This window comes from Natator depressus, chromosome 23 (genome assembly GCF_965152275.1).
Source record: "Natator depressus isolate rNatDep1 chromosome 23, rNatDep2.hap1, whole genome shotgun sequence".
NCBI lineage: Eukaryota > Metazoa > Chordata > Testudines > Cheloniidae > Natator > Natator depressus.
Window position 1 is genome coordinate 17,456,169 of NC_134256.1, and position 21,611 is coordinate 17,477,779.

Here is a 21,611-nt window from a genome sequence, read left to right on the forward strand (position 1 = left end):
GGATCCGATAAAAACTCAGGGCCCAGACATAGTGAAATGCACCGGCGCAGCTGAAGCAGCTTTTACAGACCTGAGGACCACCCTCTGCAGTAACCCAGTACTAGTAGCCCCAGACTTTAAGAGTTTATACTGCAAACCGATGCCACCGAGGTAGGGTTGGGAGCTGTGCTCTCTCAAATGGTAGGAGAGGAAGGACACCCAATCCTATTCCTCAGTAGGAAACTCCTGCCCATAGAACAAAAGTATACCGTGGTAGAGAAAGAATGCCTTGCGGTAAAGTAGGCCATGGAAACCCTCCATTACAACCTTCTCTGACAGAGGTTTACCCTCATCACTGATCATGCCCCCCTGAAATAGATGCACTGGAACAAAGAAAAATGCAAGGGTAACGAGATGGTTCCTGTCATTAGAACCCTTCCACTTCAGAATGCAACAGGTCAGGGACCAGACATGGCAACACTGATTGCCTGTCAAGGGTGCACTATTTTTCAACCCAAGTAGCCCAACCCCATGGTGTTAAGCAGGAAAGGAGGATATGTGACAAAATCAGGCCAGATGGCTGCAAGAGGGTCCTGGAAGGCCGATATATTAGCCCTAGAATGTTAAAGGCAGGGCTTTGGAGCGGAGTCCGGACCTGGAGCAGCTCCAGAGCAGTGGAGCTGTGGGTTTTTGCCTGGAGCTGGAGTGGAGCCGGAGCACAGCTCCAAAGCCCTGGTTAAAGGCCCTTTTTCCTACAAGCTGAGAAGAGGTTATGTCAGGTCAATTAAGGATACCTGAATTCAATTAAGGGCTGCCTGAGGCCTTAAAAAACCCCTCCCCTGGGGAGAGCAAAGGAGAGAGAGAGAGAAGCTGCTGCCAGGCTAGTGGCAGCAAGGAAATAGGCTGTTCCAGGCTGAGAGACTGTTTCTTCTCATAGGAGCAACAGCCAAACCTGAGTGCCTGCTAGGGGAAGGACTGACACTCCAGGACAACCAACTGGATGACACCTTGCCCCAGTGAGGGGGGCAGCGAAAGGTACCCCCCATGGGTTTGTTTGGTGGAGGATCACTCCTTAGGCCAACCCTCAGGCCTACCCAGAAAATATGACCAAGGGAGCACAGGCAGGGTTTGCCTTCCCCCTTCTGAGTGGGGCTGATTACCGCAGGCCCGCCCTCACCAGAGGGGGAAACACTAAGTCTGGTGAGAGAATACAGGTGCCTTGCCACAGTATGTTTACACTGCAATTAGATACCCACAGCTGGCCTGTGCCAGCTGACCCGAGCTCTGGGACTTTAATTGCAGTGTAGATGTTTGGGCTCAAGAGCTCTGGGACCCTCCTACCTCGCCAGTTCCTAGAGCCCAGCTCCAGGCCAAGCCTGAATATCTACACCTTAAACAGCCCTTTTGCCCAAGTCAGCTGGCACATGCCAACTGCAGTGTAGATATACCTTTTGAGCACCTTTCCCAGGCTTGAATTCTGTGTAAGCTCGAAAACATCTTTCACCAGAAGTTGATCCAATAGAGAGATATTACCTCACTCACCTTGTCTGTCTAAAGATGAAAGTTGAGATTTTCAGGCCTTCTGCCCTTAATGCAAAAGTAAGTTTGCAAGTTTAACATTTTTGCCTAAGTATTTAAGGGAGGAATCCAATTGCACACTGCTGAGATATCACATGTATCTATTTCAGTGGAAGATGATGTAGGGGCAGAGCTGAGACTGCACTACTGGAATAAGCAGATATTTACTATGATTTTTTTTAGTATAGAATTGCAGTCCATGTATCTGGAAGTCTGTTCAATGACAAAGGAAGACCTCCATTATAGCGTCTCTGGGTGACCGCACGCATGAGGCCAGTGACCTCTCTCCAATGCCAAACCCACTTGGCCTATATAAGCTGTAATTTTTAGCTACTTCCAGTCAGGAACCTTCCACACACATTACAGCAGCAGCTACAGGAAAGCCATTGTTAGGTGCAATGCAGAATCCTAGAGCTCTTGAGGCCAAAAACGTAAGGCAAGGTTCAGGAGGGAGTGGACATCTATGCCCTGGTCTACACTGGGGGGAAAAATCGATCTAAGTTACGCAACTTCAGCTATGTGAATAACATTGCTGAAGTCAATGTACTTAGATCGACTAACCATGGTATCTTCACCGTGGGGAGTCGACTGCTGCAGCTCCCCCCATCAACTCTGCCTGCGTCTCTCACAGCAGTGGAGTAGAGGAGTCAACGGGAGAGCGCTCAGGGGTCGATTTATCGTGTTTAGACGTGATAAATCGATCCCTGCTGGATTGAGCGCTGCCCACCGATCCAGTGGGTAGTGTAGACATACCCTGTATGATTAAGAATACCCAGTTAGATTAACATTTGTGAAGAGATATTAAGCCTCATGCTTCAAGGTTTAAACTCATTTAACTATCAAGGTTTAGAAGGTTTCACACCTTCCTCTGAAACATCTTCTGCCAGCCACTGTCAGAAACAGGAACTTGACAAAACGGACCATGGATCTGATCCAATCCGGCACTTCCTATGATCATAGCGAGTTTTCAAACTAGACCAATGCCTAGATTTTCTTCCCAAACTCACCAAAGTGCACATTCCTTATTAAAAGGAAAGGCGCAAATGTGGATTGGATGTGGATACACATTTTTGTATCAGCGCAGGGCTCTATACATCTAGATCAGTGTTTAGAATTTTCCCCACCAGCAACTGAAAAAAGACACCCTGGTTTTCTCATGGCAATTCACCCTAAGCCCATAATATTTCAAGGGCACAAAGGTGTGTCATCATGGTAGGACATCACAGGTAATTTCAGGATGATGGGAGATGGTGGTCTGAGTTTGGTACTGCCCATAGACAGGACAGCTTCCCTTAGCACACCCATCTTGTCTCTCATATCACAGTTCAGGCTCTGCAGCAGCGGTGCATGAGGACACCAAAACAAGCTCTACAGCACAGATTATCCCCCAGAGCTCTGCAGGCAGGCAGAGCTTGCAGAGACATATTGCTCCTTTCCCAGCTCAGTACAACTGCATTTTCTTCCCCTACACCCATGGGACAACACAGCCAGTGCCCCCTTACAGGCCACCGTTGAGAAACGCTGCTCTAGGGTAGTCACCAGAACAGCTAATTTACACAGTTACAAAGCAAGTCACAATCCTAATTTGGATCTATTAGTGACCAGAATACACATTGATGCTTGCAGCCAGACAAGCAATTACATGCCAACATACAAGATCTTTAAAACTTATTCCACAACTGCTACAGACTTGAGGGAAAGAGGTTCACATGTCACAAAACAGGACTAAATGACTTTCCACCAAGTATAGCCCTTCCATGTTCCACTTCATGCAGGGGACCTTTGTCCTTCCCTCCTCCCCTACCTGCCACAAAATACAAATCAGGGGATTTCCTCTGCAACTTGATCAGACTGACCATTTTTCACTACTTGTTACAAGAAACATTTCTATTTACCAGGACTGGAAAGTTGGGAAAATGCAATACTTTCCTATTCTTCCCACTGTGTAGAAACTTTCAGAGCTTCCCATTTGAGGGACTGTCAAACAGCAACAAAGGGAACAAGAAACATTTTTAACAGGCAAGTTTGATTTTTTTTTTTTTGGTGACTGAAATCACCAAGGGAGCTCAGAGGCCTTATTTTGTATTCAAAGTTAAACCCATCTAATTAACCCAATGAAAATGGGACCAAAACACCTCCTAAATCAATTTAAGCTTGGCTTGCATTGATTGCTCTCAACTCATGGCTAAATCAACGGAAAGCCAGGTTTAAGTCAAATCAGAGATTTGCATTGTTTTAACGAAGGCCTCGTCTACACAATTTTCACCCCAGTTTAACTGTTTGGGTGTGATTTTCCTGCCAGTAAAATCTTTATAGCCCTTAGTGTGGATGCAGGTGTATCTGTATACGGGTGCCTTATTCCCCGTAGAGGTTAGTCTCTTTCCTTAAAGGTGTAGCTATACCAGAATACTGTGCCTTTATGCGGATATAACTGCATTCACATTAGGACGGTTGAGAAACAGGTATGGTAATTTCCTGGACATGCCTTACTGAATTCAGTTTAAGGGCATGTCCACACTTAAAACACTGCATGGACGCAGTCGCTGAAGTGCTTTTATGAAGACACTCTAAGCCAATGCCCACCTACAGGCCTGATCTTTTTACTCTGTGGAAGCCTTTGTCTACAAATTACCTACTCTCAAGATCAAAAGGCCCGAACAGCATAAGGAGCAGCTCTCAGATTCATGGGAGGTTCTTGTACTGAACAAAAAAAAGAATTCACACTTTATGGACTTGTAAACACAAACTGGTGGAGTTTGAAGGACTGCTCACCAGCCAGAGCCCTTGCTGGAATCAAACTTTACAATCTCTAAAAAGAAAAGGAGTACTTGTGGCACCTTAGAGACTAACCAATTTATTTGAGCATGAGCTGTAGCTCACTTCATCCACAAAAGCTCATGCTCAAATAAACTGGTTAGTCTCTAAGGTGCCACAAGTACTCCTTTTCTTTTTGCGAATACAGACTAACACGGCTGTTACTCTGAAACCTTTACAATCTCTAGCTCATTGGTTCCCAAACTGGGGGCATGAAGAAATTCCAAGGGGGGAGAGAGGCTGCCTGGCCCTTGAGCTCCTGGCCCAGGAGGCTAGTCCCTGGCCCCTCCCCTGCACAGGCAGCACAGCTTGCGCCCACCCACCTCCCAGGCTTTCCAATAATCCAGTCCTGCTGCTCTGAGCAGGGGAGGTTGGATAAGTGGCAGCAGGTCTGGGGGTGGTCAGGAGACAGGGAGCAGGGGGGTTGGATGATGGTAAAGGAGAGGTGGGGGCATGAGGGTTTCTTGAAAATTAAAAAGGGGGCATGATGCCAAAAAATTTGGCAACCACTGCTCTAGCTATTTTCCAGCTCGGAGTGGGAAGCCGACAGTTTCAATCTAAAGCACCCCTTTTGAAGGAGGGTGGACACGGTTGCTAAACACTTCAAAAGAGGATTGTTAACTCTTCTTATCTTAGCCCATTCCACTCTGCCAGGTACAATCAATCAGCCACTATCTCCTCCCCTCTACATCTCCAAAAACAGAGGAGCGATTAGCAGGAGACATCGGCTCCCAAGTGAGGAATGAAGCCGGCCTCTCCTCCATAGAGCCCACAGGATATCAGAAGGGTTGGTTTGGGGACCTTGGAGGAATTGCATCACAGCCCAGGAGAGGCAGTCTATTAATCTCCTCTGTATAACCAAAATATGCTTGTTTCTCTCTTATCTAGCTGTACCCAAGAAGCACATGCAGCACTGCCAGGAACTGCTGAATGTGAGCACAATCAAGTCACTGGGACATGGTCAAATTCTGTTTTTCTTGTCTAGCTGAGCACTACACATCCCCTTACAGGGAACAAAGACAGCAGGGTACTGTAAATAAAAGTAGTTGTAACCCAGCAACAGTTTACTACTACTCCCTTTGCTCTGCCAGACCCTCAACTCCCCCTCCTCCACAAGCCCCCCACCCCACCCCAACACTTTAAAAGGTGACAAAAATGGTTTTATGATGCACAAAGGCCTCAAGGTGTTTTATTTTGAGTGTTTAGCCTACTTGTTCTTTGTTAGAAATAGCCAAGCTTCCCCAGTCACGGATTCCTCAAGTTAGGCTCCTAAAACACAAAAAGAAAAGGAGTACTTGTGGCACCTTATGACTAACAAATTTATTAGTCTCTAAGGTGCCACAAGTACCCCTTTTCTTTTTGCAAATACAGACTAACACGGCTGCTACTCTAAAACACAAAAGAAATCTGAAATGCAAGAGACCATACCTCCTCCTGAAGCAGAAAGCTGAAGATGCTCAGCACCTCAGGGAAAGGGGGCGGACAAACCAGGCCACTTCTATCTAGCCACAAGAATATAGTTTTAAAACATTAAAAATTCACATTTTGAAAAAGTGTTGGGCATCAGGAATAAGGCCTGATATGGCGCTTCCTGAGCAGAGAGATTCCATGAACCATTTGCTCATTGTTTACATTAAAAAGGCAGAAAACGAAAAGTTGGGAAGTTTAAGGGCTTTATTCACACAGAAGTCCTATTGGTTTAGGTTAAACAGGTTTAAATCCTGACTCAGTTAAAACAGTGCCATCTGCTGTGAGGACAACTGTATGGTTGTAGTTTACCAAAACAAGCTAAACCATGTCTGAATAGATTTAAGCATCCACATAGTTACACAGGTTTAACTAAATTGATTTAAACATGCCTTTAGTTCACAGGTTCTCAAACTGGGAGTTGTGACCCCTTACAGGCCCATGAGATTATTATATGGGGCTCACGAGCTCTCAGCCTCCACCTCCAAACCCTGCTTTGCCTCCAGCATTTATAACAGTGTTAAATATAAAAATGTTTTTAATTTATATGGGGGGGGTCACACTCAGAGGCTTGCTGTGTGAAAGGGGTCACCAATACAAAAGTTTGAGAACTGCTTTAGTTATACTGGTGCTGGCCTTGAACAAATAGAAAGATCAGGGCTTTACTAGATCTAAATAGTGAGACAAAAGTAGACAAGATACCTGAATTTGTAGGGTGTTTTTTTTTTAAATGCATTCAAGGATATTTTAATAAGAAACAGAGCACAGCCATCCCAGTTTTCTTGGCATATATCAGCTTTAAAAAATGGTGCCACTGTACTTAACTCCATGTGCCCATATGCCCCCATCCCCTTCAACGTTCACTCACAGCCCCCGTGTTCTTCAGTTTATGTTGCAAAAGCCACTCCATGCACTAAAGCCACATTTCTCTAACTTCTCAAGCCATTCTTTCTGCCTTATCTCCCTCAAGATTTCAACATGATCTTCACCCCACCAAAAAACATTTCCTTTTGGCAAGTTTGAAGTCACTCAAATTCTCATCTCAGATAGCTTTAACCATGTTTAAAAGTTTCAAAAAAACTCCACATGCTGGACAACTGCAGGAATGTAATCAGAAACAGACAGTATTTTAGTAGCAGTACCACCTCAGAGAGCTGCCAGGAGTAGAGAAAGACTCCCTGAGTCTGCACAATTCCCCTGTGAATCAAAGCAATATCCTGTTACCTTATCTCCTTTCTCCAAGCTTCTTTTGCTACTCTCATAGCTGTGATCTTCGAAACAAAGCAACCACTTCCTAAACATGATCACTATTCTTTCCTGTTAGCCCAAGGTTTGGATTTTCCACCATAACTGTCTTAAATCTTGGATTAGACTTGATATGATTACACCCTACTGGCCTCTTCTTAGGAAGGAGACCGCTATTCCATCTGACCACTGGATGGAAGAAGGAAGAAATATGGACCAACCTCTGACTATTACAGGACATCTCTGAACATGTCCTGCTCAGACTGACCCTCCCAGTATTAACCTTGAGACTTTTTTCCATGTAAAGCATGACCTCTGTGCAGTAATGAAGAATGGCCCATCATCATCCCCACCTAGGGTGACCAGATAACAAGGGTGAAAAATCACAGGGGGGGGGGGGGAGATTGAGAATTGACACCTATATAAGACAAAGCCCCAAATATCAGGACCATCCCATAAAATCAGGAGATCTGTTGACACTATCCCCCACCTGCCTTCAGTAGAGAATGGAGGACTCAGATAGCTCACCATTACATTACACAGCTGCTTCTTCCCCCCCCCCAAGCAATCCTTCCTTTACAGCCACTTTCGGGTAGCGTTTACATTTGTGCCGGAGATCCCATTATGAAGCCTTGTAACTTGCACAGGAAGCTCCAGTAAAACACGTCACCAATTTGCATTTGCCTCTTGTTCACCACATTTTGAGGGGAGAATCTTGGCAGACCAGTACATAAATAACGCTTCAAACCCTGCCAATGGGATGCTACCAGTAGCTTACCTGGTCTGCGCAGCAGCACGTGAATACTACAGGTAGGGTGAAAGTTGCACTAGTGAAGCTTCCCCTACACAAAAAAAAAAACTGTACCAGACATGAATGGGACGTTTAGGCATGAATCAGTCAACACCAGTCACAGGACCCACACCAGCTATTTCTCAGAACCACTAACCGCCACCTCTCAACTAAACTAACACCTTGTCTTTGCACAAATGCCTAAGAGGGCCTTTTGTTGAATTAATGCATAGTTGGAAACTCCACTTGCTATTCAGTATATGTCCTTTGACAATAACCACTCACCATTGGGCTGTAAATATAGTTTAAAAAGGAACCCGTTTAAACTATTAAAATTATATCCTGGGCTTTGGAGCTCTGCTCCGGCACCGCTCCAGCTCCAGGCAAAAACTTGCAGCTCCACTGCTCCGGAGCTGCTCCGCGCTCCAGCGCCGGGCTCCACTCCAAAGCCCTGATTATATCTGTTAACCGTTTAATTGTTAACGCGACACAGGTCCTGTTCAGGGCTGCTGCCAATCTGTTTTCAACATTAACTGCAATACATTAACGGTAAGACTAATACTTATTGGTTAACCAGTTAATATTTTATATCCCTACTCACCACCCAAGCAGTGATCAAGAAGGATACATGCCATCAGATATAAGGAAGAGTTAAGATAACGTCATCCTTTATACAGTACAGAGAAAGAAGCCCTAATATTGTTGGTTTTGACCTAACAAAATATCCACAAACCAATTCACCTTCAAAGGACTCCATCCAGACCCTGTTACAATAAACACCCACTTACTGTATACCTAGGACTTGAAACCTGCAAAGAAAACCAGCTAAAAGCAGCTACAGAAGAGAATAAAAACTATTACTGAGTACTCCACTCAGCATCTGGATATGCACATGCCAATACTCAGGCATATGCACTGCTCACCTGTGTTAAATGGAGGGAGGAAATAGGTAAATGACCCCAAAACGGTTCAGTAAAAGAATGGTTTCAGAGTAACAGCCGTGTTAGTCTGTATTCGTAAAAAGAAAAAAGAAAAGGAGTACTTGTGGCACCTTAGAGACTAACCAGTTTATTTGAGCATGAGCTTTCGTGAGCTACAGCTCACTTCATCGGATGCATAGCATATTGTGGAAACTGCAGAAGATTTGTACTTTAGAAAGGCCACTTAAAGCCTGCATTTTCAAAAGCATGATGCCCAGGTGCTCCTTTGGACACTTTAAAGGAGGCCTATTTTTCAGAAAGCCCTCACCCACCCTCTGGAAACCAGGCATCTTCAGAAATGTGTCATCAAGTTAGGCACTCAAGATTTTAAAACATTTAAACTACTATTTTGCTTGGGAAAGCCTAGGCCTTAGGCACCCAAATACAGACTTTGGAGGCTAATCTATGGTCAAAAATGGATGCCTAGGGGTATCTAAGATCAAGGCTTCATCTACACACAAGAGTGGTGCTGCTTTAGCTATTTGATGGACATGGAGCTGCTCTGTAATTATTTATATACAGTGTATGCTAGACTGGTTACTAGGACGCTTTCTGAATGACTACATTAGTTTAACTCAACAAGAGTGTCTGGAAGCAGGAAAGAAAAGAAATGCTCAAGATAAGCATTTGCTGAGAGGTGGCTTAAGAGCTGTTAAGGGACAATGCCAGAACAATTAGCTTTGATGATTTTGCTGCCAGCCAACCTACAAAACTGGCTTTAAAAAAGCCCACCTAAGCTTTGCTGACTCCTGGTATATTATGTTAAACTGGTAAGAACTGGAACCTTGAGTACTCTGGAAGGAGTGTTCTACCAGTATGACACACACAGATTTTGTGCTCTCATTTTGGGACAGACTGAACACTTAGATGAGAAACAAGGTAGGTGAGGTAATATATTTTATTGGACCAACTTTTGTTGCAAGACAAACTTTTGAGCTGACAAGAGTATAAGCTCGAAATTTTTTATTGGACCAGCTTCTGTTGGTGACAGAGAAAAGCTAATACCTCACTTTGTGTCTCCAATATCCAGGGACCAACATGACTACAACACTGCATGAATGCTTATATGACCGTCTTCCAGGCTGGTTGGTAATGTACTGGCCTTTCTGTATTGTGCTGATCTCCGATTAATAAACTAATTGAGCTTGGACTACCTAAACTTATCAATAAAATTAACTGAACCCTAATAAGGGTAAGAATGGTAGACACACACAAGGTTACTGTAGCCCAGGACCCAATCCAGGAGGGGAGCATTGCAAAAATTCCATTCCAAGATAAGTAACCTAAAGGAGGTGTTGTAATAATTGGGGTCTCACAGACCTACCCCTAAGTGTGAGCCTGACAGTGGAAAGTAGAAATAGCTAATTGTAAGTTCATAAAATGTTCCAACAAATGTTGATCGGAAAAGGCACTAAAGGGAGACACTCTGTCTACTGCTGTAATTCAAAGACTGTGTTAAAGATCACCTCTGATAAACTAGTATGGGACTGGAAATCAGACCAAAACTGGCATGTTGGAAATCAGGCCTAACTAGTGACAAAAGAGAAGATAAGGATATTACATCCGTCGCTCCATTTTGGGGTCCTTAAAAAAAGGATTTGGAGGGAAAAGTCAGCTAGCTAGCTGAAAGACAGAATGGAAGGGGCAAACTTTACCATCACAGCTGCTACTCCCACAGTGTCTCCTAGGCCCCAGAATCCACTCTGATACCATTGGGCCTTCAATGTCCTCACAAGACCAGGCCAGAGAATGTGACCAAAATGACATCCCCACCTCCAACTATTTCAACCCAAGCATCATTTGAGTTGTAAGCCTGGTTATTGCTCTCCCTCCATTCCCACTCTTGTTCTTTTCGTTCCCCACCTTATTTCCTTCTCTTTCTTTTTGCCTTCTGTTTTAGTAAGTCTGGCTTAGCCAAGGCTACATATTTGCAACACTGCTGTACGCCTGTGACCAGAGAGGCAGCCAAAAGCAATGCCATGTCCTAACTAACTAGTCTGATTCTCATACAAGTTTGCCAGTTCTCAAAGTGGCTGATCAGACAGCAGAGTGAGCTTGTGTTTCTCCAGCAGTGAGGTTGCAAATAAAAGTCAGTCCAAAGAGAAGCTGAATTTTCTATCTTTGCTGTTCTTTTCTCTCCCATGCATTTATCTTGTCTTAAAGGAAGCAGGATCAGACTTTACCAACAGCTCCAACCTAGCAAATAACTGCCCCCCAAGGACAGTTACCATCTAAAAGATGTTTTTTGTTATAAAAACTCTACAACTTAAGGGAACAAGGAATTTTGTTAGTACAGACTTAGTACTTTACATTTCAAATGCTTTAGCAGTTTCCTCCTCCTGCTTCAAAATAATTTAATGGAGTGTTTGCCATAGAAATAAGCAGTCCCAGGGTCTCTGTATATAAGCATGCAAACCACATTTACTGTTGGACAGTGATATGATCATTTTAATACCTTTAAATGATCTTTAACACCTAGAGTCCATTTATTCTGTCCAAATACAACAGGTGCACTCAGATGCTAAAAAGGAGCCAGAGATGCTGTAACCATGACATGATACCACTACAATCCCCCATAGTGTGGATGCAGTTATACCCAGAAGATGCTTTATACAAGCACAGCTTATTCCCATCCATGACAGTGAATACACTGTGGCAGGATAAGGCACCATTATACTGGTATAACTGGATCCAGACTAGGGAATCGTACCACTTATTTATTTCAGAAAAACCACCCCCACGCCCCCCAAGTTACCCTGATACAAAACATGTGCATATATCAGACCCAAATCACCTCTTCTCATTTTTACAGGTAATCTCCTTGGAAAACAGATACAAAGAAAAGGTGTTGAACTTTTCCTTTCCACTATCTACAGCAGAGTGGCTAGCACATTTTGGGTGCAATCTCCAATCCCACTGAGGCCAGGTCCACAGTAGAAACCTTTTCCATATAGTATAGTATATATAGTATAGTAATGATTGTTAGGGGAGTATGATTTCTGTACTGGCAAAACTCCTGGTGCAGTTATATAATTATAATGGGTATCAACTGCACCCACATTAGTAGGGTTTGCCAGTACCATAGAACCTCAGCATTACAAACACCAGTCAATCACACACCTCATTTGGAACCAGAAGTATGCAATCAGGCAGCAGAGACCAAAAAAAGCAAATACACAGTGTTAAATGTAAACTACCAAAAAAATAAAGGGAAAGTTTTAAAGAAGATTGGACAAGGTAAGGAAACTGTTTGTGCTTAATTTAAATTAAGATGGTTAAAATCAGCATTTTTCTTCTGCATAGGAAAGTTTCAAAGCTGTATTAAGTCAATGTTCAGTTGTAAACTTTTGAAAGAACTATAACTGTTTTGTTCAGAGTTAGGAATAATCTCCATTCCCCAGGTGTTCGTAACCAAGGTTCCACTGTATAGCTATACCAGCCAACCCTTCCCAGTGTAGACTAGGCCTGAAAACCTATGGGATTTGAGCTTCTAAATCTTTCTGGCATTTTGGAAAACTCCTCCCTCCTTCATGGAAATCTACCTCAGTCACTGTGTGCTACTGGGAGAAGTTCTCAGAGCACAAGGGGCAGGGCAAGCCCTGGCTCCATCCCCAAAAGCAGACATGTGTGAACCCCCCTGGTGCTCTACTTTTTTCACCCAGCACTTATCAGGGCCCCTGTGCCCAAATGCCATGGCCCAGCCACTGACCATCCCCCCACATCCTTGCCCCACTCTGTCTCTAGTCCGAATCCTGTAAGCACTGGGATAACGGGGACACAAGTGGGACATAGGGGGAACAGGGCTAGGGAGGTCCAGAAGCAACCATGCACAGGCAAAAGGGTGGTGGAGCTGAGGGCCAGTCTGGGAGCACTGAGGAGGTGACTGGGAGGCAGGGCCACAGTTCAAGGGCACTGAGAGTCAGTGTGGGGTCACTGAGGGAACAGGTTCGGGGGCACTCCTCTGAGCACTGAGAGGGCAGGCTGGGGGCACTGTTATAAGGCCCTACGGGGGGGGGGGGGGCTGGCTGTAGTCAGTGTGGGGAGGGCAGTTTGGGGGTGAGGCTGGGGAAAGAATAAGGGCACTTGCTGGGGGCCTGTTCAAGCAATGGTTTGAGGGAAGATGCTGTCCTGGAGAGGGAAATGAAAGAGCAGCTGGGTGAGGCTGCCACAGGCAGGGCCCCTCTGGCAGGCCTCCCCTTCCCCCACCCAGCTCACTCCAGGGGCCTCCCTAGGCTGGAGGGAAGTGCCACACTTCCACCTCCTACACAGGTCTCCTGCCCCCACACCATCCCCCCCAGCCTGGACTCCCACACTCTCGCATGGGCTCCACACAGCCTAGGCCTTGCCCCCACTGCACAGCCCCCTCCCTCCCCACTGCACATCCAACCTGGCCACCTCGTGTACAAAACTGGTTCTGCTCTCCACAGCACCCCGCCCCACTTCGCCTACACCCGTGGGCCCGAGCGCCCCTCCTACCTGAGCCTGGCACGTCCTCCTCTCCACCCCTCACCCCACTGCACAGCCCCCCATACCGAGTCCCACCGGCCCGGCAGCCCCCGCCATTGCCCGGCACCCCCCACACCCAGTGCCGCCGGCCCGGCAGCCCCCCTCGACCAAGGCATCCCATGCACGCCCCCGCTTACCTTGTCCCTCTTTGTTGTTGGCGGCCTCCCCGTCGGCGGCGGCGGCCGGCTCGGCCCGCAGGCACTCCCGGCAGACGGAGTGGAGGCAGGGCAGCAGGCGGGGCTCCCGCTCGGCCCGCAGCCGCTCGCGGCACACGCCGCACTTCTCCAGCAGCTCCAGCGCCTCGGGCCGCTTCTCCCCGCCGGGGCCGCCCGCCTCGGCCGAGGCCGCCGAGCCCGACATGGCGGCCGCTCCCCCCTTCGCGCTCCTCGCTTCTCCCGGCTCCAGCTGCACGCGGGGCCCGCGCGCCGCTGGTGTAACGTTCCCCGGGAGGGCCGCGCGCGCCGCTGGGGACGGAACGTTCACCGGGAGGGCCGCGCGCGCGCCGCCGCTGCTGCTGCTAACGGCAATGGAGCGTTCAGGCCCCGCTGCACAATGCCTGAGAGACAAGGGGAGCTGCGCGCGCACAAGCACGCTGCGAGAGAGAGTTAGAGAGGGACAAGGCCCCCCCTCAGCTGCGCTTCCTTCGCCGTCGATTCTCCTCCGGGGGGGCGGGGAAACTGCTACGGCAGCCGAGCCAATCAGCGCTCAGATAATCCCCGTGGGCGGGCCTGGGACGGGGAGGATCAGACAAACCGGCCAATCCACCCGCTTTGGGGGGAGGGGGGGGAGGACGTCATCTTATGTTTCTGTGTAGGGCGGGAGAAAGGACGATCGACTGGGGGTTGCGCCAATCGCGGGACTCGGAGCGCAGGTGGAGCGGGAAGGGGAGGCGTGGAGAATGACAGGAAGGCAGGCCAATCCGCTCCCTCGTTTGCCCGATGCCGGCGGGATAGGCAGAGACTGACAAGGAGATGAGAGCGAATCCGCTTTCGGCGGGGCATGCCCGTTTGTGTAGAGTATGAAAGGCGCTTGAGAATGATCCGTTAAAAAGGTTCCGCCCCTCCGCATGGCAACGGAAACATCAGTGATTGACGGGTCTGGAGGCCAATCATCCACCGAAGCTATCCCCAAGGGCGGGAACTTATTTGATTAACATAGGGCAGGCCCTGTAGGTTTCCAAACTCCGAGAGGAGGCGTGAAGGATGCTGGGACGGACAGGAGAGAGAACCAATCATCTCATGAATTACCTCAGCATATACTCAATGACTGGCAGGAGATGAAGCCAATTACCTTCTCCTAAATTCCCGCGGCCCTGCTCCTTTCTCCTCCTGGAGGGGGGAGGGGCTGCATCCCCCTCTCCCAAAATACTTGAGGCCTTCCTTGCTTGCTGTCTGTAACAGAAAGCTAAACCCAGTTCCCTCACCGGGAGGTGGAGGCAAATGATGAGTCAATCCGGAGTGACTCCAGGGCATTCTAATGAATCTGCTGAGCTCAATGAAGTCACTCCAGATTCACTCTGGACTGACCCAGAGCAGGTTCAGCCCTACGGAGCTCATTGGAATCGCTCTGGCTTCACTCTGGACTGACCCAACACAGGGTCCCACCCCGCTGAGCTTAGTGGAGTTGCTCCAGAATCACTCCAATCTGACCCAACACAGAGTCCCACCCTACTGAGCTCAGTGGAGACGTTCCGGGTTCACTCTGGTTTGACCCAGAGCAGGATTCAGCCCCACTGAGCTTAGTGGAGTCACTCCGGATTCACTCCAGATTCAGCCAGAGCAAAGTCTGCCCCCCTGCCCCTGAATTCAACACTCTCCCCAAAACTAGAACTTTGATTTACAAATAATGACAGGGCGGCTGTGAAGCAGACCATTGGCAATCATTTAAAAAAAGCCACTAGAACAATTCTAGGTCTTTAAAACCTGTCTTACTGTGAGAGATTAAAGATGCTTTATCTATTTAACTAACTTTAGGGAAGGGTACCAGGTGAGGGTGACTTGATCATGGCCTATAAGTACTTACCAGTGTTGCCAACTCTCATGATTTTGTCATGAGTCTCATGACAATGATTGTTTTCCTTAAAGTCCCAGCTCCTAGAGTCAAGTGGAGACGTGATGATTTCAGACTTCATTCTTAAAGAAAAATGAAGTATCTAGCCCTCATGGTGGTAGAGAAAGCTTCAAAATGTGACCCCAGTGCACCCTAAAGGCTCAAAAAGCAGAAGGCAAATTAAAAGAACACCAATATTTATTATTTGTACATAATCTCATGATTTTAAAGCCAATCTCATGGCTTTTGGTGAGCCTGACTCATGATTTTTGAACGTTTTGGGTTGGCAATACGGCCTACCTGGGAGATTTCTGGCTCTTCAGTCTGGCCCACAAAAGTTTAACAAGATCCAACAGCTGGAAGAGAAAGCTAGATAAACTGAGACAAGGAGTAATGCTTGGGTTTTTAACAGTGAGTGTCATTAACCACAGAAACATCTCACAAGGGGGTGAGCGTCCCTGTCCGTTGAGAGATGGGGTCTCCATCACTTGGAGTCTCTAAACCCAGACCAGGTGTCTCTTTCTAACAGGTCTGCTCTAGCTTAGCCAGAAAGCATGTGCTGGATGCAGGCACCACTGATGTGCTATACTGGAAGTCAAACTAGATGATCAGAATGGTCCCCTCTGGCCTTGAAATCTAGGAGCAATCATATTTTTCAAAACAAAACTCTGTCCCTGGGTTCCCCTGCAATTATTAAAGCTAATGGGGCTTTTTAAAATCTTGGTGATCCACCACCACACACACCTCATTTCTGCCCTTTAATTTCTGTACAATGCAAAAAGATGAGTCAGTTTAACCCGTTTCACTCCCTGACTCCCAGGGTACATCTACACGGCAATAAAAGACACAGAACGGGCCCAGGTCAGCTGACTCGGCCTGCAAGGCTATAAAATTGCTGTGTAACTGTAGACAGTGGGGTTGGTCTGGGGTAGGGCTCCTCACTCTGAACATTTACATTGCAATTTTATAGCCCTGCAGCCCCAGATGCAAGCCTGAATCAGCTGACTTGGACTCAGGTTTTTTTATCGCAGTGTAGACATACTGCCAGCATCCAGGCTCTTAATACTGTAGGGGATGGTTAAATCCAAACAAAGGCATCCCACCTGCTAACACTAGTAGTGTCACAAATGCCAAACATTGAAAAATCAGGAGTCAGGCCTCAAAGAAGTCACGGGACTTAAACTCATGATTTAAAAAAAAAAAAAATCAGTTTAGGGCTCATATTATTTGCCTTCTGGTTTGAGCCCTTAGTGGGCACTTTGGGTCACGTTCTTAAGCCTTCCTCAGCAACTCTAAGGGTAAAAAAATTGCTTTCTAAAAAATTCAGATTGAGTTTGACCTAATCCCAGGACACCAGGTGCTGGAGCTTTCAGAAAAATATCCAGGGTGAGGGTCACTTATGCACATGCTTAATTTAATCTCTCTCACACACACATACACAGAGAGAGTAGTAAAATTAAGCATATTTCTCCAGGATTAGGGGCCTTGTGCTTTGTTTTTAATGTTCTGGCATGGAAGGTAGAAATGGGGGACCCTAGTAATGGGGGAATGAGAGGCACACACAGCTACTGCCATGGGAGAAGAATGGGCGACCCTGGTAGGGGAAACAAGGGAAATGGGGGGCATACATAGCCATTGGAGGGTGGGGCGAACGGGGGGGACGCTGGAATGGGAGAAGAGGGGAATAAGGGGGCAAACACAACCCCTGCCATGGGAGGAGAATGGGAGAGACTGCTGCAGATAAGGGAAATGGGGGACACACAGAGCCCCTGGTAGGTGGGGACAATGGGGGATGCTGGTATGGGGAATTAGGGGGTACACACAGCCCCTGCCATTGAGGGAGAATGGGGGACCCTGGTATGGGGGGAATGAGGCAGCATGTAGAGCCCACAGGTGGTGAGGGAAAGGTGGGAATGGGGGGCACACAGGGCTACTGGCAAGGGGTAGGTGGGATGCAGAGGGTCCCTGAAATCCAGGGAGCTGGAGATGGGGTGAGGGGGGAGGATGGAGGGATGCAAGAAGCCATTGGGTCTACAAGGAGCTTGGCCTGCACGAGCTATGAAGCATGTGACTCCTGTTGTATGTGAAAGCCCCAGGCCCTGGGGCCCAGACTCCCCTGGCTTCCAACTCAAGGTGCAGTGCATCCAAAGCTCCTTAAAGTCAATGGGAGTTTCCCCATTGATTCCCAGACTCCCATTGACTACTGGGGTGGGGTTGGGTCATCCCAGACCTATAGGGAACAATGGGGCCCATCCAGCTGAGAGAAATGCTAAGGGCACAGCCCATTTGGATGCTAAAGCAGTTAAGTGGAGCAATCCCAGACAAAGGCACTCATCTTTCTCTCCACCCCAACCCCCCTTCCCTCTCCACTGTGCTATGGCCCCAGGGTCCCTGGCCTGGCGTCCCTCTGCTCCTGCACCCCTCCCTGTCCACCTCTCTCCCTAGCCTGTGTAAACTCTCCTCTGAGGAAGGGAGGAGAGCAATCAGAAGTGTTGTTTGCTATTATAAACAGTCAGAGATAAGAGGGAAGGTCCCCTCATGGATCAGTAACTGGTTAAAAAACAGGAAGCAAAGGGTAAGAATAAATGTTCATTTTTCACAGGGGAGAGAGGTAAATAGCGGAGTCCCCCAGGGATCTGTACTGGGGGACCAGTGCTGTTCAACATATTCATCCACGGTCTGGGAAAAGGGGTAAATAGTGAGGTGGCAAAGTTTCCAGATGATACAAAATTAGTGTCAGGACAGCTAAGTCCAAAGCAGACTGCAAAGAGTTACAAAGGGATCTCACAAAACTGGGTGACTGAGCAACAAAATGGCCGATGAAATTCAATGTTGATAAATGGAAAGCAATGCACATTGGAAAACACAATCCCAACTATACCTACAAAATGATGGGGTCTAAATTAGGTGTTACCACACAAGAAGGAGATCTTGGAGTCATTGTGGATAGTTCTCTGAAAACATCCATTCAATCTGCAGTAACAGTCAAAAAAGCTCACAAAATATCATAATGCCACTATATAAATCCATGGTATGCTCACATCGTGAATACTGATGTGGTTGCCCCATCTTAAAAAAGATATATTAGAATTGGAAAAGGTACAGAGAAGGGCAGCAAAAATTATTAGGGGTATGGAACAGCATGTTTATAAGGAGAGATTAATAAGACTGGGACTTTTCAGCTTGGAAAAGAGATGAATAAGGGGGTATATGATGGAGGTCTATAAAATCATGACTGGTGTGGAGAAAGTGAATAAGGAAGTGTTATTTACTCCTTCACATAACACAAGAACCAGGGGTCACCCAATGAAATTAATAGGCAGCAGGTTTAAAACAAACAAAAGGAAATACTTCTTCACATAATGCACAGTCAACCTGTGGAACTCATTGCCAGGCGATGTTTTGAAGGCCAAAATTATAACGGGGTTCACAAAAGAATTAGATAGGTTCATGGAGGATAGGTCCATCAATAGCTATTAGCCAAGATGGACAGGGTACAACCCATTGCTCTGGGTGTCCCTAAAGCTCTGATGGCCAGAAGCCAGGACTGGACAACAGGGATGAATCACTGGATAATTGCCCTGTTCTGTTCATTTCCTCTGAAGCACCTGGCACTGGCCACTGTCAGAAAACAGGATACTGAGCTAGACGGACCATTGGTCTGACCCAGTGTGGCCATTTTTATGTTCGTGCTGCCGCCCCCAACAGCCCGGCTGGAATGTTCCAAAGGACTCAGCGTATTTTGGTAGAATCTCCTTCCTTAGAGGTTTTTAAGGTCAGGCTTGACAAAGCCCTGGCTGGGATGATTTAACTGGGAATTGGTCCTGCTTCGAGCAGGGGGTTGGACTAGATGACCTTCTGGGGTCCCTTCCAACCCTGATATTCTATGATTCTATGATTCTATGAATTTGCACAGTGGCCCAGAATGCTGAGTGCAGAGCAATCTAGACCATCCGTCTCGAAGTCTCTGTCCACCCCCTTCCCTATCCACCCCCACCCTGTCCATCCATCCCCCAATTCCCATCCCCTCCTCTGCCCACCCCCTATCCCCACCTCCTCCCTCCATCCATCCCCACCCTGCTTCATCCACTCTCTTATCTCCACCCCCTCAATCCCCACGCATATCTATCTACCTACCTGCCATCTACTCCCACACATATCTATCCACCAGACATCCATTCAGACATCCCTCTGCACACGCACCCCTCCATCCATCCCCCCATCCCCACACATATTTGTTTACCTCCCTATCTTAGCATCATTTCCTGCCACTCACCACTGTAACATCTGAGCATCTCCCATGTAAAAATCGCTAGCATCAGCAAAATGCCTAGTTGACTTCATGGAGCATCCAGCCTCAAGGGTGCTGAGCACTTGAAAGCCAGGCTGCATGGGTCTCATTTTCCAAATGGCTCAGCTCCCATTCAGGCCTGCTCTACATGGGAAAGTGTTTTTTGGTATAACCTGTGGGTGAATTTAAACTGATGCAATAATCCCTTTTGTTGGACCATCTTCTGTGGGTGAAGGAGACAAGCTGACACTGAGAACCTTTCCTGGACTTGAAGACAAGTTCTGTGTAAGCTTGAAAGCTTGTCTCTCTCACCCACAGAAGTTGGTCCAATAAAAATATATTACCTCACCCGCCTTGTCTCTCTCATACCCTGGGATTGACATGGCTACAGCAACACACTGCAAATAATAACTCCTAGCTCTCATCATCGGTAGATCTCAAAGCATTTCACAAGGCAGCTCAGTCTCATGATCGCCATTGCATAGCTGGAGAAACTGAGGCAAGCAGATGGGATCGGACTCACCCAAGGTCACACAGCAGCAGATCCAGGATGAGAACTCCAGCCTCCTGAGTCTGGTCCTCTATTCGCTAGGCAACACTTCTCTAGTCAGCGCTCTAGTCTTGCTCCAGGGATCTGCAGCTGTGCCAGCACACCAGGGTGCACTACTGGGAAGCTTTAGGGTAAGGGTGGGAACATCAGTCAACTGGATGGTGAAGTGGGTCAAGTGTAGGCCAGGCATAGCCAGCTGGGGTTCCCTAAGCCAATTCTAGAAGCCACTGTATTTTAGTAACGACATGGTCTGACATTGTCTCCTGTTGGGCTAACTCAGCACCCTCTCCACCAGTACCGATTCACTGGGACCGCATTTGTCAGACAGTTGGAGAGGAGGCCAGTTAACGGAGGGGAGATACAGTGAGTGGGGGGTTATCCCCAGCCGCTAGGATTGTGTAAGCAAACAGGAAGGAAGTGCTGGGGAGCGGGGGAAGAGTAGGGAGTCAGAAGGAGAGCAGCTGCAGGCAGGGCCTACTGCAGCCTTCCCCAGACGCCAGTTGGGCTGGGAAGCTGGCTACAGACTGTAAATATAACGTCTGATAAAGCAGGGTGTGGAGTGGGTGTTGTCGAGGACTCGAACCCCAGACGGCACGGTTCGTTGTCTGACCGGAGAGAGACAGGCAACACCAGCAAGGTCCGAACTCAAAGCTCTTTATTGAAGAGTGCACACAACAATAGAGAGCAGCCCGTCTCCAAAGAGAACCAGCCAGCCTCTAAGTAAAACTCATAGGTTTTTATAGACAGTCCTGTCGCGTCACAGATTTATTCATAAAGCAGCCCCCCGCATATTAGTTAAAATCCTCTTTCTCTATATGCATGCACATCTACCCCCCTTATTGTAGACAACTTTTAGCAAATCGTAGTGCTTCACTAACTTTCTTATCGGTATGGGTGTCAACCAGGAGACAAGGAGTTAAAACAGACAAAACACAAGAGCAGGGAGTGGAAAACAGCGCCTCTGTATCTCAAGGACTGTTCCCAGCACATCTGGTACAAAAATGCAGGAATGCAGGCCTCCCCTTTTTTCTCACTCTCTGTAACTTAAACACATATTCCTTCATTCTACTTTCAGAGACTTTCCCAGCAGCCTCTCTTAGCCTGACTTTGGTTCGGTTGGCATAACTGCCTCCTGTTTAGCTTTTCACACCTAACAGTCCCCCCTTTGTCCCCAGAGTGCCATAGGGGAACTCTTGGGACATACTGGTCTCTGTGTGGAGTGACTTAAAAATATTCACTGGTTGGTAGGGCACAGCTTGGTACCCATCTAACAGCCACATCTTAACATAACATACAAAACTATTAGGCCACAAACAATTACAACGGCACTGCGAAGTAAGTTATGTAACGAGCCACCTATAT

At 47.3% G+C, this 21,611-nt stretch overlaps 1 protein-coding gene across 1 annotated transcript in view; it reads right to left on the bottom strand.

Moving 5' to 3' along the window:
• Positions 1-13,719, bottom strand: part of TRIM28 (tripartite motif containing 28) — a 51,063-nt gene extending 37,344 nt beyond the window's left edge. The window contains exon 1 of the mRNA XM_074937107.1: positions 13,497-13,719. Coding sequence (XP_074793208.1) covers positions 13,497-13,719 — 223 coding nt within the window. The remainder of the gene's footprint in view (positions 1-13,496) is intronic.
• Between the last annotated feature and the right edge of the window lie 7,892 nt (positions 13,720-21,611).